The 18,795-nt window shown below is 46.0% G+C and overlaps 1 protein-coding gene across 2 annotated transcripts in view; it reads left to right on the top strand.

Annotated features, from left to right (window-relative positions):
• Positions 1-18,795, top strand: part of MDGA2 (MAM domain containing glycosylphosphatidylinositol anchor 2) — a 409,007-nt gene that overhangs the window by 166,250 nt on the left and 223,962 nt on the right. For both annotated transcript variants that reach the window (XM_083514663.1, XM_083514662.1), the window contains exon 2: positions 12,441-12,580. In XM_083514663.1, coding sequence (XP_083370789.1) covers positions 12,441-12,580 — 140 coding nt within the window. The remainder of the gene's footprint in view (positions 1-12,440; positions 12,581-18,795) is intronic.

Genomic DNA, 18,795 nt, shown 5'->3' with positions numbered 1-18,795 from the left:
TGCTGTGAGAATGGTCCACTAGCCTCATCCACTAGGTTCTTCTTTTATATATATAATTATAATTAATTAATTAATTAATTAATTAATTAATTTTAACATATAAATTATAAAATGTACCACAAAACGTATCACTTATACAATCTTTTTGGACTTCCATCAGCACCTCTGATGATCCACCGTTTTAACCACTTCTTGTGCATTTCTTAACTTTATATTGCCTTTACCTCTCTTAACAAATCATCCTCCCCCTTCTCCATTTTTGCAATACTTCCAATAATACTCCTCACAAAACTTCTTGCAGACTTACAAACGTCGTCTGATCTTCACAAATACTTTTCAAGTAGCCCGTAAATTTACTCCAGTCTTCTGTAAATTTCTGGTCCCGCCAGTTTCGAATCCTTCTTGTTAGTTTATCTAGTTCTGCATAGTCCATTAACTTCATCCTCCATTATTCAATCTTCAGTAATTCTTCTTGCTTCCATTTTTGGACCGGTAATATTCTTGCTGCTGTTATTGCATATAAAAAGAGCTTACATTCCTTTCTATTTATATCACTCCCCACAATGCCCAGTAAAAATGCTTCTGGTTTCTTTATGAATGTATATTTCAACATTTTTTTCATCTCATTATATATCATCTCCCAGAAGCATTTCACCTTTTAAAATTCCCACCACATGTGATAAAATGTTCCCTCTTTTTCTTTACTTTTCCAACATTTATTACTGACTTTATACATTTTCACTAACTTTACATGTGTTATATGCCATTTATACATCATTTTCATCACATTTTCTTTTAGGGCATTGCAGGTGAACCAGGTTTTTCTGATGTTCTTCTGTATGGAAGCGCTTTGGGACAAGGGAAACAAGTCAATATGCCCTGACCCCTCATCCCCCCTGCCATGCGTCTGTGCAGCCAGCCTTGCCGTGATGTGCATTGTATTAACAGCCAGCCTCTTCTTCTCACTGTGAAATAAGATGTTGAGGCTCTGCTCTGGCTCCTTCGCACGCTGCCGTGGTGATCGCATTCCGCATTTGTCCTCTTCCCATGAAATGCATCTGGTCGCCTGTCTCCATCTCTTAGTTCAACGGCATTCCTAGGGCTCCCCAGACAGGCTGCCGAAGATCCACGGGCTTGTTTTGCACTTGTGCCGCCTCAACAAATGGCTTCGGCTGAGTTTTATTTCTCTAAGCCAATTGAAGGTGCTTTTGTGAAAAGTGCAGGGTGGAAATCAGAGGGTGTGCAAGGCGAAGGGGACCCCTGCAGTCTGCCTCCCCAGGGAGGGGACATTTTGCGGCCAGGCTCATTTGCAGTGGCTCCGGGGAATAGCTGCACACCTTCTAAGTGGCCATCATAGAATCGTAGTATTTTAGAGCTGGAAGTGAAGGCCAAAGGTCATCAAGCCCAACTCCTCTTGTGCAGGAATCACAGCTAAATAAGCTCTCCAAATCTGCTTGAAAGCTTCAAATCCACCAACTTCTCTCCCCCCCCATAATTTTTATTAAATTTTCTGTTTCACAATTTAGAATATTCATTTATACAACCTTAAAATATCAGTGACTTCCCTTCTTCTCTTTCCGTGGTTCATTTTGCATAACAGAAATCCCTGCATATTTTATATAAGCTAAACCATTCAGTATTCCATCAAAAATTATTTATACTGTTGAATTTATTTTAATGCTGCCAACATTTTCAAGTGTAGACAACCCCCCCCATATATTCAATAAATATTTTCCAATGTTCTTTAAACGTGTGTTCTTTTTGTTCTTTTATTCTGTATGTTAAGTCCACAAGCTGCGCATATTCCATCAGTTTAAGTTGCCATTCTTCTTTAGTTGGGACTTCACTCGTTTTCCATTTTTGGGCTAACAAAACACAGGCTGCAGTGGCAGTATACATAAATAACCTTTTTTGATACCTAAGAATTTCCGTCTGAATTTTCCCCAACAAAAAGGACTCTGGGTTTTGTTTTGTTTTTGCTGGAAAATATTTTTAAACCTTTTTTTTCAATTCATTATAAATTATTTCCCAATCCTCTTTTACCCTTTTACAAATCCACCACATATGACTGAACGTACCCTCAGCTTCATTGCATCTCCAGCACTTTTCTGATTCAATCTTTTATATCTTAGCAAGTCTACTCAGAGTTAAATATCACCTGTAAATCATTTTCAGGTAGTTCTCCTTCAAGGAATAACATGCTGTGAACTTCAGATCACTCTTCCAAAGTTCTTCCCAAAGATTAAGATCTATATTATGTCCTATATGTGAATCCACCAACTTCTGACAGAATCCATTTCCGTGTCAAACAGCTCTCACCATCAGAAAGTTCTTCCCAATGTTGAGTTGGCCTCTTCTTTCATGGGAATCCACCGGTTTGTGTCCTCTGCTCTGGAGAAGCAAAAAGCAAACTTGATCCATCTGCCATGTGACATTCCTGTAGATAGCAGCAGATATGTTCTAGGCTGATGAGAATATTTTGCTATCTTGTTAGTTGATTAATGTTTGAAGGTGGCTGTTGTATCACATCTCGGTCTCCTCATCTCCAGGCTACATTTACCCAACTCCCTTAAATCATCAACCTTGGCTTCCAGGCCCTGGAGACTAGGGGCGTTGTGGAAGGAGCTCAACCCAAGAAGAACAGAAGAGTCCTGCAGGGCTGAATCAGGCCCATCTAGTCCAGCTTTCCATTCTCAGGACTTGATATATATAATAACAGAACATGCTTGTAAGAATAGCCTCTTTAATCAGGCCCAAGGACCCATCTAGACAGTGTGGTGCAGTGGTTAGAGTACTGGTAAAGGTAAAGGTAAAGGTAAAGGGACCCCTGACCATTAGGTCCAGTCGTGGACAACTCTGGGGTCTCACTTTACTGGCCGAGGGAGCCAGCGTACAGCTTCTGGGTCATGTGGCCAGCATCACTAAGCCGCTTCCGGTGAACCAGAGCAGCACACGGAAACGCCGTTTACCTTCCCGCCAGAGCGGTACCTGTTTATCTACTTGCACTTTAATATGCTTTCAAACTGCTAGGTTGGCAGGTGCAGGGACTGAGCAACGGGAGCTCACCCCGTCACAGGGATTCGAACCGTCGACCTTCTGATCGGCAAGCCCTAGAGTATTGGACCAGGGTTCAAATCCCCACTCAGCCATGAATCTCAGCAGGTGGCTTGGGGCCAGTCGCTTCTTCTCTGCCCAATCCTCCCCACAGGGTTGTTTTGGGGTTAAAATGAGGAGGGGGAGAAACACGGAAGCCACCTTGAGCTTCCTGGAGAAAAGGGTGGGGTAAAAATGCAGTTTTTAAAAATGAAATAAAGAACAGCCTAGCATCCTGTTCTCACAGTGGCCAACCAGATGCCCTGGAAGGAAACCTGGAAGCAGGATATGAGTTCAGCTGATTCCCAGCATTCAGATGTATTTGCCGCTTTCAAGATCTGGAAAGAGTCTTTAGACTAATTAATTTAGACTAATCAGTCAGAACTTTGGCTGTACCATGTCAGTTCCCCGTTGCCTCTGCCTTCTTGCATTCGGTTTATTTACTCCTGAGGATAGGATCCTAATGGTTTCTTTTGTACAATTTTTATTGGGTATAATAAAAAGATGAATTCTTCTACGGGGGAAGAAGGAAAGTCTCTCCCCAACATAAATGCCACATAGTATATTACCGCCGTGTCTCGCCTGGCATTTAATCCTGGCCGACCTTCTCTCGGGAGGAGCCACGGTGGTGATTATTTCCAGGGGTGGGAAGGAAGTGACATTTGGTAAATATGCGAGAGCTCCTGAACCATAAAAAAGCAAGGAGTCGAAACAGCAGCAGCAAGCGGCAGCGGCAGCAGCAACAAAACGCGATACTCTTGATCACGGCGTATGAGTTTGATCTTTACTGTCTTCTGACTCAACCATTTGTCTCTCGCGATTGTTCTGCATCATCTTAAATGGCAGGAAGTGGGATTTAGGTGAAATGTCAGGAAGAATTTATCTCCACTGAAATTGCAAGGAGTAAAAGGGGATGGAAACCAGAATCATTGCTTCTGTGACATCTTCATGGTAGAATCATAGAATTAGAAGGGGTCCAAAAGGGTTCATAGCTACAGAATACCTCACAAATGGTCCTTGCAATTTCTGTTAGGTATATTCAGGGCCGGATTTAGGTTTGATGAGGCCCTAAGCTACTGAAGGTCATGGGGCCCTTTCTATGTCCAGCTGTCCTTCGCCAACAACAAATTGTCGTTTTTTGTGTGTTGAATATATGCTATATGGCAATTTATGGACCTAATAGGTATCTCAAGCCATTTGCACATAACAAAATATGTATTTTATCAAAGGAATTGTTGAACTGAAATGAAGAAGAAGTATATTAATAGTGATTTGGGGGAGGGGAGCAAGTGAGTAGGGCCCTAAGCTATAGCTTGTTTAGCTTATACGTAAATCTGGCACTGGGTATATTAATGGGTGAATGGTATTTGTAACTGGGTATGGGAAGCCCAACCATCTGGAGGAATTCCATGTTGAAGTTCATCTTTCAGGGTGGAGCAGCAAATTTCAAGGGAAGATCAATCTATGACATGGACTTTCAGAATAAAAAAATTCCTTCCAGTAGCACCTTAAAGACCAACTAAGTTAGTTCTTGGTATGAGCTTTCGTGTGCATGCACACTTCTTCAGATACAACAGGCTCATCTCAGCTATCTGCCAATCTCCCATTCCCACCACCCTTCTGAGTAGAAGAAGAAGAAGAGTTTGGATTTGATATCCCGCCTTTCACTCCCCTTCAGGAGTCTCAAAGCGGCTAACATTCTCCTCTCCCTTCCTCCCCCACCACAAACCCTCTGTGAGGTGAGTGGGGCTGAGAGACTTCAGAGAAGTGTGACTGGCCCAAGGTCACCCAGCAGCTGCAGGTGGAGGAGCGGAGACGCAAACCCGGTTTCCCAGATTACGTGACTACCGCTCTTAACCACTACACCACCCTCCCCACCTTCTCACTATATAGAAGGATCTGGCAACTTCTGTTTCAGTGTATCTGAAGAAGTGTGCATGCACACGAAAGCTCATACCAAGAACTAACTTAGTTGGTCTTTAAGGTGCTACTGGAAGGAAGTTTTTTTATTTTGACTATGGCAGACCAACACGGCTACCTATCTGTAAATGGACTTTCAGGACTTTCTGATCGCAAGTTGGTTCCTTTAGTTCAGGGGTCAGCAACCTTTTTCAGCCGTGGACCAGTTCACCGTCACTCAGACCTTGTGGGGGGCCGAACTATATTTTTTGGGGGGGATGAATGAATTCCTATGCCCCACAAATAACCCAGAGATGCATTTTAAATAAAAGGACCCATTCTACTCAGTAAAAACATGCTGATTCCCGGACCCTCTGTGGGCCGGATTGAGAAAGCGATTGGGCCGCATCCAGCCCACGGGCCTTAGGTTGCCGACCCCTGCTTTAGTTGGAGAAAAAGCTTGTGTTAAACGAAGGCCAGGGATGCTTGAGTGACTGGACAGTTCCCTTTCGGTCACAAATGCATGGATGGGCTTTGCAGTCCGAAGCCTTCATAAAAGTTGTTCCCAAGAATGCCTGCTGACATGAGGCTGGGCTGGGCAATGTCATTTAGAAGGGTAGACAGGACAGGTCTGGGGTTGTTGTAGCTGCCCATCCCCAAGGGCCAGGAACGCAGTGAGGGTGGGATTGCACCCTGCATGCGTCCATGGGAGGAGCAGGGAACAATTTCTGGTGACAACCCTATGGCAAAAGAAAGCCCAGGAGAAGCCTGTTTTTGAAGCAGTCTTGCTAATTTAAAAGTTGGGCATCTTGCTCACGCATTCTTAGCCAGTTGGTAGAAATGGTGCGTGTGTTCGTTCGTTCATTTGTTTGTTCGTTCGTTCGTGTGTTTTTTTTCTCTCCCTCTCTCTGCCTTCAAATCCCTCCTCAAAATCTATTTGATCCTTTGTTTAAGCCCTTCACCTGTTCATTATGCCAATCTGGGAATAATATACCAAGAAAAAAGCCAACCAAGAACTCAGGTCAATGTAAGTTTCAATAGTGGGAGTGCTCCCTGCTCACAAATCAATAGTCAATAGTAACAAAAACTAATCCATTCAAAAGTATGTATTCTGACAAGGATTACCAACTCAAATAGAGATTACAAACTCTAACAGAGATTACAAACTCAAATGGATTAGTTTTTCTTACTATCGACTATTGATTTGTGAGCAGGGACCACTCCCACTACTGAAACTTACATTGGCCTGAGTTCTTGGTGTGCTTTTTTCTTGGTATAAATCTGGGAACAATAGCAAGTGGACACTGACTGTGGAGCCAGGATGGAGCCACAAGCTCTACTCTTGAGTTCCATGCATTGAACTGAACTTCTGTGCAGACCCTACGCCCATTGGCGGAGGAAGCGGACAGCCCCTGGCACCACTATTCTGGCAGGGTGCCATCGCAGCGCCCCCCCAGACCCCATTTTTGGTGCGCCACACCCCCAAAACGCGCACCACGCCCCTGTGGGTGGCACGCCACACCCTTGCGGGCGGCGTATCGCGCCCCCGGGATGCGCACCACACACCCCGGGCGCGCGCCACACCCCCGTGGGCGCCAGCCACGCCACCGCCTGCTCTCGGCCCCCAATAGCGGAGCATGCAGCTTCGCCACTGCCTACACCAACAGATTCTAAATGTTGTTGCCAGGGTCTTGTTTCTCTGCGATGGAGCTCAGGCTCAGTCTAGCAACAGGTGGCATAATCAGCACCGCTGACCTATTTGCAATGTGCATCTCTGAGCAGTAACTGTCTACCTTGAAGAACATAAGAAGAGTTTACTGGATCAGGCCAACGGCCCTTCTAGTAATAATAATATTGATAATAATTTATTATTATTTCTACCCTGCCCATCTGGCTGGGTTTCCTCAGCCACTCTAGTCCGGCACCCTGTTCTCACAGTGGCCAAACATGTTAGGATTTTTATTCATCGTGCTGCTCAGCAAGTAGCACTATGGTTCTTTATATGATGTGAGTGCCTGAGAGCGTGAGACAGGAAGTCTCAGTACTGTTGGAGTACTGCTGGAGAAGCTACTTTCACTTCTGTGTGAGATGCTGTTCTGTACTGGTGTGCAGAGAGCACAGACATGCTGATGGATTCTTTGTATATAAGACTATAAATAACGTAGTTTTAGAACTACGATTGTCTTTTTCTTCTGCAGTGAGATGCCATAAGACGAGCGTGCTCCTCTCAGGAGGGAGGGGTCGCTTATCACTGGTCTCTCTGGAATGAGGAAGATTTACATCCAGAGGATGACCACCAAAGAGATGCCCCCAGTGTCTTGGGAAGGTGGTGGCCTTCCCGGGTGTTTTTCCAACAAAACAGATGTCTGTGGGAAACCCCACAAGCTCCAGAGTCCTCTCGCCTCCTGCGGCTTCTGTGAAGCTGTGAAGGCAAAGCATAGCGTTAATCCTGGCTAGTAGCCATTGAGTAGCCTCTCTTCCTCCATGAATTTGTCCAATCCTCTTTCTTTCTTTTTTAAAAAATATTTTTTTATTAATTTTTAACATACAAAATTATAAAACGTACCACACAAAATTATCACAAATACAATCTTACTGGACTTCTACCAGCACCTCTGATAATCCTCCATATTACATCACTTCTTATGCATTTCCTAATTTAATATTGCTTTTATATCTCTTATCCTATCTTCTCTCCTTTTCCATTTTAACAATATTTCCATTAATACTCCTCACAGAACTTCTTGCAAACCTACAAACGTCGTCTGGTCATCACGAATAGTTCTGCGTAGTCCATTAATTCCATCCTCCATTCTTCCACTGTTGGAAATTCTTCTTGCTTCCATTTTTGGGCCAATAATATTCTTGCTGCTGTTATCCTCTTTCCAATCCTCTTTCAAAGACATTAAGTTGGTGACCATCCCTGTCTCCTGCCGAATTGAGTTCCGTAGTTTAACTCTGCACCATGCGAAGAAGGACTTTCTTTTATCTGCGCTGAATCTTCCAACATTCAGCTTCATCGGATATCCACAAATTCAAATATTAGGAGAGGGGGAGGGAAAACTTCCCTCTGTCTGCTTTCTCCATGCCACGAAATAAAGGAGCTCGTTTTTTAAAAATCAGGGGATGGCGCTCTCTCTCTCTCTCTCTCTCTCTCTCTCTCTCTCTCTCTCTCTCTCTCTCAGTGTGTTTGATTCTGTTTTGTTATTTTAATGGGCCAATGGAATTCCCACCTCCATAGACATCACTTCTACAGGACACAGGACACTCATCTGGGCTGAACCACCGCTTGCAATTAAGTTTAAATTCTGCAGAGTGTTAGTTAATGTTTGACTGACAATTCCCACTCAAGGATTGGAAATTGAGCTACCTAGAAAAGGAGAGGCATAGGGAGGCCTCTTTATTTTATTTTACGATGATTGAGTCGGAGGCCTGAGTGTCCCCAGTAAGCCAGCAGGCGGCGCCTCCCGTGGAGAAGAAGGGGCTGTTACACGAGATGAGTTGTGCAAAAGAGAGGGAGGGTGGGGAGGGGGTCCCATTGTGCCAACTGCTTAGTTTTATTGTCCTCATTAAAGTGCTTCGCTTGCGTAACGAGCGAGATAATGCACTTCAAGCAGTACATACAATAATGAAGGAACAATAATGAAAAGCTAATTTTTGAAAACTAAACCCAAAATAACCAGTTTGTTTTTTTAAAAAAATAATTTAAAAATGCAAAGTTTCCTTTGGGGGGTTCTTGGAGATTAATAAAACGATGATGGATGGAGCCTTGTCTGCTAATTTCCCACCATTGCCGTGGGATGCAGAGATGGAGTTTCCCCCACCTGCAGATTCAGCGGAGGGGAAAATTCTGTACATGCCAGTGAAATGAAAAATGGGGGACAGGAATCTCCTTTCAATAGGACTTCGATGTAGCCATGTGAACCTTTATGAAGTTCTGGGTCGGAAGAGTGTTGTTAAGCATGCCTTCAACTGTTGGGGAACCATTGATGGTTCCATTAGCTTAAGCTAAGCTGGTAATTATCTGGTTCCTAGTGCTGGTGGACCTGAGATCGAATCCTGATGTCAATTCATGTCCACTCTGTCCATTTTCCATCTCATAGTACCAAGTGATTACTGTGGTGAGATTTCAGCTGGCATAGCTCAGTTGGCAGAACATGATATTTTTAATCTCAGGGTTTTGGGTTCGAGACCTGCCTCAGGCAAAATATTCCTGCATTGCAGGGGCTGGACTAGATGGCCTTCGTGGTCCCTAACAACTCTACCATTCTATGAGCTATTACAAGGGGAACCTGTAACAAGATGTTGCAATGCCTTGTTCAGGATGACAAGGAACCTTTTCTGGGATCATGTCTCCAATGGGTTTTCTTTCTGCCAGTTTTCCATGCTGGTTTTCTTCCTCCACTTAGGGGTCCTCCCCACAGATATTTTGGCACTTTTGAAGTTCTGCTGATACCCCCCCCCCTCTTTTGTGAGGGTAATGCTCTTTTGGCTAGAGCTAGCACATGGAGAAATAGTTCACTACAGTGATAAGTCGGGTTAAGTACTTAATTCGTTCCAGAGGTCCATTCTTAACCTGAAGCACCACTTTAGCTAATGGGCCTCCCACTGCTGCCTTGCCACTGCTGCACGATTTCTGTTCTCATCCTGAAGCAAAGTTCTTAACCCGAGGTACTATTTCTGGGTTAGCGGAGTCTGTAACCTGAAGTGTCTGTAACCTGAAGCGTCTGTAACCCGAGGTACCACTGTATTACTATACAGAATTAATGTAGTAGTCACAGAATCATAAGATGGAAAGTTGGAAGAGACCCTAATGGTTACCTGGTCCGATGCCCTACAGTTCAGTGGGGTTATAGGTAAAAGGTAAAGGTAAAGGATCCCTGGACAGTTAAGTCCAGTCAAAGGCGACTATGAGGTTGCAGCGTTCATCTCGCTTTCAGGCTGACGGAGCTGGCGTTTGTTCACAGACAGCTTTCTGGGTCATGTGGCCAGCAGACTAAACCACTTCTGGTGCAACGGGACACCATGACAGAAACCAGAGCGCATGGAAATGCCATTTACCTTCCCGCCGGAGCGGTACCTATTTATCTTCTTGCACTGGTGTGCTTTTGAACTGCTAGGTTGGCAGGAGCAGGGACAGAGCAATGGGAGCTCACCCCATTGTGGGGATTCGAACTGCCAACTTTCTGATTGGCAAGCCCAAGAGGCTTAATAATAATAATAATAATAAATTTTATTTATATCCCGCCCTCCCCAGCCGAAGCCGGGCTCAGGGCGGCTAACAACAATCAAATAATCAGTCAAATGATCACACAATCTAAAAATATTTCATTATAAAAATTAATTAAATCAAATTGATGGCAACCAATTAAGCAAAATTCTGTTCAGGTTGCCAGAGGAGGGAGTCAGGCTGCGCCCTGACCAAAGGCCTGGCGGAACAACTCTGTCTTGCAGGCCCTGCGGAAAGATGTCAGGTCCCGCAGGGCCCTAGTCTCTTGTGACAGAGCATTCCACCAGGTTGGAGCCGCCGCCGAGAAGGCCCTGGCTCTAGTTGAGGCCAGCCTAACCTCTCTGAGGCCTGGGACCTTGAGGATGTTATTATTTGCGGACCGTAGGTTTCTCTGTGGGGCATACCAGGAGAGGCGGTCCCGTAGGTACGAGGGTCCTAGGCCGTATAGGGCTTTAAAGGTTAAAACCAGCACCTTAAACCTGATCCTGTACTCCACCGGGAGCCAGTGCAGCTGGTATAATACTGGATGAATGTGCTCTCGCAGCGAAGACCCCATAAGGAGTCTTGCCGCGGCATTCTGCACCCGCTGGAGTTTCTGGGTCAGTCTCAAGGGCAGCCCCACGTAGAGCGAGTTACAATAATCCAGTCTGGAGGTGACCGTCGCATGGATCACAGTGGCTAGGTCAGGACGAGAGAGATAAGGGGCCAACTGCTTAGCTTGGCGGAGATGAAAAAATGCCGCCTTTGTTATAGCTGTAATCTGCGCCTCCATAGAGAGGGAGGTATCGAAGATTACACCCAAACTCTTAACGGCCGGTGCTGGCACTAATTGCACCCCCGCAAGAGATGGGAGTTGCCCCCTCGATCCCATATCGTCCCACCCCAGCCAGAGGACCTCTGTCTTCGAAGGATTTAACTTCAACCGGCTCCCACGTAGCCATCCAGCCACAGCTTCCAGACATCTGGTCAGTGTGTCTGGGGCCGAGTCAGGATGGCCATCCATCAACAGATAGAGCTGGGTGTCATCAGCATACTGATGGCAACCCAGCCCAAAACTCCGGACAAGCTGGGCGAGGGGGCGCATAAAGATGTTAAAAAGCATCGGGGAGAGAATTGCACCCTGAGGCACTCCACACACCAAGGAGTGGCGTGATGACAATTCCCCCCCAAGCGCCACCCTCTGTCCCCGACCAGAGAGAAACGAGCGCAGCCATTGAAGGACTGTGCCCTGGATCCCCACGTCGGCAAGGCGGTGGTCCAGGAGTTCATGATCGACCATGTCAAAGGCTGCTGACAGATCTAGAAGAATCAGCAGCCCCGACCCGCCTCGATCCAGCTGCCTACGGAGATCATCTGTTAGGGCGACCAGAGCCGTCTCGGTCCCATGACCAGCGCGGAAGCCGGACTGGAATGGATCCAGAGCAGATGTTTCATCCAGAAACCTACCAAGCTGTTCAGCAACCGCTCTCTCAATCACCTTACCCAGGAATGGAAGATTCGAGACCGGGCGGTAATTGGATAGATCTGAGGGATCTAATGATGTTTTCTTTAAGAGCGGACGCACCACCGCCTCCTTCAGTTCCCCTGGGAATATCCCGGTGCCAAAGGACAAATTGGCTTAGTGGTTTAGACCACAGCGCCACTCGCGTCCTCTTCAGTGGGGTTATAGCAGGTGTCTGACAAATGAATGAATGAATGACTGTACATGAATTCATTGGTTAAAAAAGAGAACAGTCCCTGCCTCCAAGGAGAGTACAATCTCAAATGAAACAGTGGGAGCCATAGCTGTCAACTTTCAGATTTGAAAATAAGGGATCAGCAGCCTTGAAAATAAGGGATCAGCAGCCTCACCTGTCCTGGGGACAGTCTACGGGATATCTAACAATCTGGGATAGCAGCAGGAAGCAGCGGGAAACGGCGCTGGAATAAGGGAATTTCCTGCATAAAAAGGGAAGGTTGACAGCTATGGTGGGAGCATTGCCACAAAGGATGTTTGGCATTCAGTTAGGGTTGTGGCATACTAAGGGGTCACGCATACAAGGGGGATGTGCAAATTGCTTCCTTTGGCATCCTCAATTGCTATTTCTGAGTCTCATCTATCATTATTGCTTCCGTTCTTTTTTTCTGTGCATCAACAAGCAGTAAGTTCACGGTTAGGTTTTGTCATGTATCCTATTTTCAAAATGATAACAGAGATCTCCTTCCGCTTGTCTTGCAGCCCCACCCACAGTGAGGATCATCCACTCAGGCCTGGCCTGCAACATTGAGGAGGAGCGGTACTCGGAGAGAGTGTACACGATCCGGGAAGGGGAGACGCTGGAGCTGACCTGCTTGGTCACCGGGCACCCTCGGCCGCAGGTGAGCTCTTCTTGTGAGGCGCGAGGTCCACAGCTGGATTTGCATCTCTAAAATTGGGGGAGGGCGGTTTTTCTTGCTTCTACCTGTGATATTTTTGTATGACGTCATAGGCTGCTTAGAGACATCTTTGTATCAGGATGTGGAATGCACCAAACCTAGGTAATTAAATGACCTTACAGGGATGTTGTGAGCACTGAGAATATATGACTGGCCACTGGTTGCTGGACTGGGTAGGCACCTGGCCTGATCCTGCAACTCTCCTAGGTTGTTAAGGCCCTTCTGCAGCCCCCGCAGTGGACAGAGAGACTGAGATATATATTTATATGGGGGCATTGCTTCCATGGCAACTAATGGATATTGACAGGGGGGCAGGTGGGGAGACGGGACTCCCTGGTCCTGAATCAGGTAACTGTGCCCCTAAAGGACCAGGTCTGCAGTCATTTTGTGTGTGTTTTTCCAAATTTTTTAATTGATTTTCCAAATTTTTTAAACTAACAAACAAACATACATCTTAACTGTACTTAATCCAATCTTGGTGACATTGTTAAGTGACTTCCTCAAATTCCCCTGACTGAATTTCAATATATATCATTGTAACAGTTTTCCAAAACAAATTTCTCATAAAATTTACTTAATCAGTTAACATCTTTATTTCTTTTCATCTTTACTTTAAACATATTATTCTATAACGTCACACATTCAAATCCTAAACCTATCTATTATTAGTCTTTAAATTAATAGTCTTTAAATTTCATCCATTCCTCCTGGTACTCCTCCTCCTTCTGCTTGCGGACTCTTCCAGTCAGGTCAGCCAGCTCCGAAAAGTCCATCATCTTCATCTGTCATTCCTCTACTGTTGGTACTTCTTGTGTTTTCCAATTCTTGGCTAATAAAATTCTAGCTTCAGTTGTGGCATACAAAAACAATCTAACATATTTTGGGGGCAATTCCAAACCTGTTATTCCAAGAAGAAAGGCCTCTGGTTTCTTAATAAATGTATATTTCAACATTTTTTTTCCCAATTCATTGTAAATCTTCTCCCAGAAGTCTTTCACCTTAGGGCAGGTCCACCACATATGATAAAAGGTACCCTCTTTTTCTTTACATTTCCAGCATAGATGATCGCCATTATGATATATCTTTACTAGTTTTACAGGGGTTAAGTACCATCTATACATCATTTTCATAATTGTTTTCCTTTAACACCGTACGTGCAGTGAACTTGCAGGTGTTTTGGACTCACAGCTGTCCATGGAAGTGCAGGTTATTTGTGGGTTCAGGGCAGCTGTCTACAGGTAGGCTGAGACCCTACCTGTCTGCGCACTGTTTCACCAGAGTGGTACATGTTCTGGTTATAATTTCTCACCACTTGGGGATGGCACGGAACTGTATCAGACTCCTAGCCATTGCTGCCTGAGAGCTTCAGGTGTTCTGAATGGCTCGGTGTGGCTGCCAGCTTTTTGTAGTGTCTGGAAAATGGCTTCCTTAAGCAGGCATAAACTCTGATGCTACTGGATCAGCAAAACTCTGGCAAAACCAGCCTATCGTGGTTCCAGCATGTTGCACAGATCAGTGTGTTTTCTCCCCTCAAATCTCTATTTTCTCATCTCAGGCCCTGGAAGGAAAATTGATTTCACTTCATTTTACCAGTTTATGGATTTGTCTCTCCCTCCTGCTCACACGCTGATCATCTCCGCCTGTCTCCCATCCTCTCTCCTGTTCTCTCTCTCTCTCTCTCTCTCTCTCTCTCTCTCTCTCTCTCATTGCAACGCTCAGCAAAGAAAAGGGGTGGGAAAAGCTGTCTCTTCTGACAATGAACTGCTTGAAGTCCCTGATGAAGAAAGCAAACCATGGTAGTGTCCTGCCAAGGGGGGGTGAACTTGGAACCAGGAAGTCCATGGCTTAAGAATATAAGAAGAGCCTGCAGGATCAGGCCAGGGGCCCATTGGATATTGCATTATGAGAAGGGGAGACTTTCTCTATCTGCTTTCTCCTTGCCATGCATTCTCTGCAACCTTTCTTGATGGGAGTGTTTCCCCATTCCCCCGTCATTTTGGTTGGCTTGAATCTTGCCTCTCCCATGAACTCCCAGGGTGGCCTCACACATGCCTCCCTCTATAGAATCAGAGAATCATAGAGTTGGAAGGGACCATGAGGGTCATCTAGTCCAACCCCCTGAAATGCAGGAATATTTTGCCCAAAGCGGGTCTTGAATCGACAACCCTGAGATTAAGAGTCCCATACTCTACCAACTGCAACGACACTGTCCTACCTTACAGAGCTGTTGTGAGCACTGAGAATATATGACTGGCCGCTGCAAGAGCAGGTTGCTGGACTGGGTAGGCACTTGGCCTGATCCTGCAACTCTCCTAGGTTGTTAAGGCCCTTCTGCAGCCCCCACAGTGGACAGAGAGACTACAATGTATATTTATATGGGGGCATTGCTTCCATGGCAACTAATGTCCCACTTAATGGATGAAATTATTCACATTCTTCCTGGCTTCCTGCATCAGAATGATGCAAAATAGAAAATTAAGTAATTTGCCAAAGTGTTTGATATTGCAGCACAGATAATGGCTAGAAAGCATTCAGGAGTGCCTTGTTTTGTAGAGGAGGGTTGTGTACAGACAATCGTAAGCATGTCTGCTCTGAAGTATGTCTAAAACGGCCGTCGTGTTATACCACTTGCCTGGGAACCAACCACGCAGAGAGTTATTTCTGAGCGCAGGAGTGCAGCGTTCGACAACCAAACAGGATCCATGCAGAGGTCCTTTTCTTCAGATAAATTGGAAAACATAAAACAAGCATGACCCCTGGTTGAGACCAGCCTAACCTCCCTGTGGAGGATCTCCAAGATGTTTTTATTTGAAGACCGTAAGGTCCTCTGTGGGACATACCAGGAGAGGTGGTCCCGTAGGTACGAGGGTCCTAGGCCGTATAGAACTTTAAAGGTTAAAACCAGCACCTTAAACCTGACCCTATACTCCACCAGGAGCCAGTGCAGCTGGTATAGCGCCGGGTGAATGTGATCTCGCAGCGAGGACCCCGTAAGGAGTCTCGCCGCGGCATTCTGAACCCGCTGGAGTTTCTGGGTCAGTCTCAAGGGCAGCCCCATGTAGAGCGAGTTACAATAATCCAGCCTGGAGGTGATCGTCACGTGGATCACAGTGGCTAGGTCAGTACCTTTTGTTTAGGCACCTGAGGGCGGGGTCTGTAACCCCAGGAGAGTCAGTGAATCTTCAGAGAACATGCAGAATGAAAGAAATATTTATGCACAGCTTGTCCCGCAAGGTGCAAGGTTCACTCCTTAAAATAAAATGGAAGGTACAAGCAGATTTCCAGCATTTTTTGAATGAAAGCTGTTGACGTGAGTTTGCACAGCAGTTGCTTCCTTGTTCCAGGCAGCTTGTGGTTACACGTGAAAGAACACTGCGGTCATTTGTTCTTTTGCAGCTCAGCGGTCAGCTTGGCCTTTTGTGCCAGGTCACCTGCTTCTGGGGTGTGTGGAGTGTTAGGGCATATGCTGTGCTTCTTCTGGGGTAGTTTGTCCACCTTTGGTTCCCACCCTGCACTCAGCTCTCACCTGTGACTCCTAGATGCTGTCAGCAGGTGACAGCGGCCACACCTGGGGAACGGCTTCAACGGGCTGGCTAAACCAGGAAAGGTAGCCAATGGGTCTCTAACCCTTGATACGTTAGGGCAGGCATCCCCAAATGCAGCCCTCCAGATGTTTTGGGACTACAACTCCCATCATCCCTGACCACTGCGCCTGTTAGCGAGGGATGATGGGAGTTGTAGTCCCAAACATCTGGAGGAACAAGTTTGGGGATGCCTGGGTTAAGGACTTCCCCTGTGTGTGTGAAAACAGGGAGTGGTGTGGATGAGACCAAGAGGGGGTGCAATGGTGAAGAAGACGGATTCTGCATGTGCTATAGAGGGAAGTGAGGGGCAGATGGGGCTCGTCCACCTGGGAAGGGAGCCCATGTAGGCAGGGCTGGATTTAGGTTGGATGTGGCCCTCAGCTACTGAAGGTAATGGGGCCCTTTCTATGTCCAGCTGCCCTTTGTCAACAACAAATGGTCACTGTTTTTTGTGTTGAATATATGCACAGCCTAGGACCCTTGTACCTATGGGACTGTCAGGAAAAAGCAGCAATGCAAGAGCGAGCTGCAGGTGGCTGGAAAGCAAAACAGGATGTTGTTGTTTGGGACTGTACCATGGGAACAAAGGGGCAGTCTATTCACTGTACTGAGCACCGGATGTTAGCTCAGAGTGTCATCTGACCTGTACTGGAAGTACAGGGGTGGAGTTTACTCTCTCTACTGTTGGAGTCTGGAGAGTGCAGATGTGTTTCTCTGTACTGCTGCAATGACAGAAATAAAGACATGTAAATAGATTTCTGTCTGTCTCTTTCCCCTCCCTGAGGGAAGCAGGGAGGAGGGAGGAATGGTGTGTCCCTCTCACGCTGAGTGGGATCGCCGAATGTGACCTTGCCTGAACCCTGCCGGGAGACGCAGACGGGGAGGTCAACAAGGATCTCAAGCCGAGTGCCTGGAGAGTGGCCAGTTACCTCTGACTGAGGCCTGAGATTCCGACAGGGACTGCCTACCCCGGTATGCCCCATGGAGGACCTTAAACAGCAACACCCTAGAGGTCCTGGGCCCTGAGGAAGTCAGATTAGCCTCAACCAGAGGCAGGGCCTTTTCAACACTGGCCCCGGCCGGGTGGAACGCTCTGTCTCATGAGACCAGGGCCCAGCAGGATCTGATTTCTTTCTGCAGGGCCTGTAAGACAGAGTTGTTCCGCCTGGCCTTTGGCTTAGAATCAACTCGATCCCCTTCCCCTCTTTCCTTTCTCCTTCTGTGTTGGAACTCCTACTTGGGGACTTCCCTGGCTTTTTTCTGGCCCACGTAGGACCAGTCTGGATAGTTGGCCTTGGTGAAGATTTGACGTTTTCATCCCCCCAAAAGTTTTTTATTTGAGTTTCCACTGAAATGAGGCTGCATTTTAATGTTATAATGTTGTATTTTAATCTTGTTTATTAAGTTGTATTCCAATCAATTGTTTTTATAGAGGGGGGTTAGCCGCCCTGAGCTTGGTTTTGGCTGGGGAGGGTGGGGTATAAATAAAATTATTTATTATTGTTATTAATTATTATTATTACTGAATATATGCTATATGTTTATTTATGGACCTAATGGGTATCTCAAGCCATTTGCACATAAAATATGTATTTTATCAAAGTAATTGTTACAACCAGTCCGTGCAGAATGTAGGCACCCTATATATAGAAATGAGCAAACCAGTGATGTTTTAGGGAGCAGGCTAGCAGGCGGGGCCCGTGATTTACATCATAGGAGCCTACACAACACAAAACACTGGTGCTGGATGTAGGTTTTGTTTTATTTCATAGAATCATAGAATCCTAGAGTTGGAAGAGACCACAAGGGCCATCGAGTCCAACCCCCTGCCAAGCAGGAAACACCATCAGAGCACTCCTGACATATGGTTGTCAAGCCTCTGCTTAAAGACCTCCAAAGTAGGAGACTCCACCACACTCCTTGGCAGCAAATTCCACTGTCAAACAGCTCTTACTGTCAGGAAGTTCTTCCTAATGTTTAGATGGAATCTTCTTTCTTGTAGTTTGGATCCATTGCTCCGGCTCCACTTCTCTGGAGCAGCAGAAAACAACCTTTCTCCCTCCTCTATATGACATTCTTTTTATATATTTGAACATGGCTATCATATCATCCCTTAACCTCCTCTTCTCCAGGCTAAACATGCCCAGCTCCCTTAGCCGTTCCTCATAAGGCATCGTTTCCAGGCCTTTGACCATTTTGGTTGCCCTCCTCTGGACACGTTCCAGTTTGTCAGTGTCCTTCTTGAACTGTGGTGCCCAGAACTGGACACAGTACTCCAGGTGAGGTCTGACCAGAGCAGGTCTGACCATTTGTTTTTTTATCTTATTTTTTGGAAATGTACATCCAGGGTTTTTTTCCCCTTCAAGTTTTTGGAGGCCCCCAAGAGAGTGGGGCCCTAAGCTAGAGTTTGTTGAGCTTATACGTAAATCCGGCGCTGCGTCTAGGAGAAGGAAGACTCTGACCCCAAACCTCCACAGCCTTGTAGGACATCTTTGGGAGAGAAAAGGCTAGGGAGTAAACCCCACAAAAATCTGGAGAAGAGCCCCCAAGATGGTTGGATGGCGTCTTGTATGT

Source organism: Podarcis liolepis (genome assembly GCF_965112155.1).
Source record: "Podarcis liolepis genome assembly, chromosome: 1".
NCBI lineage: Eukaryota > Metazoa > Chordata > Lepidosauria > Squamata > Lacertidae > Podarcis > Podarcis liolepis.
This window is presented reverse-complemented; position numbering and strand designations above follow the sequence as displayed.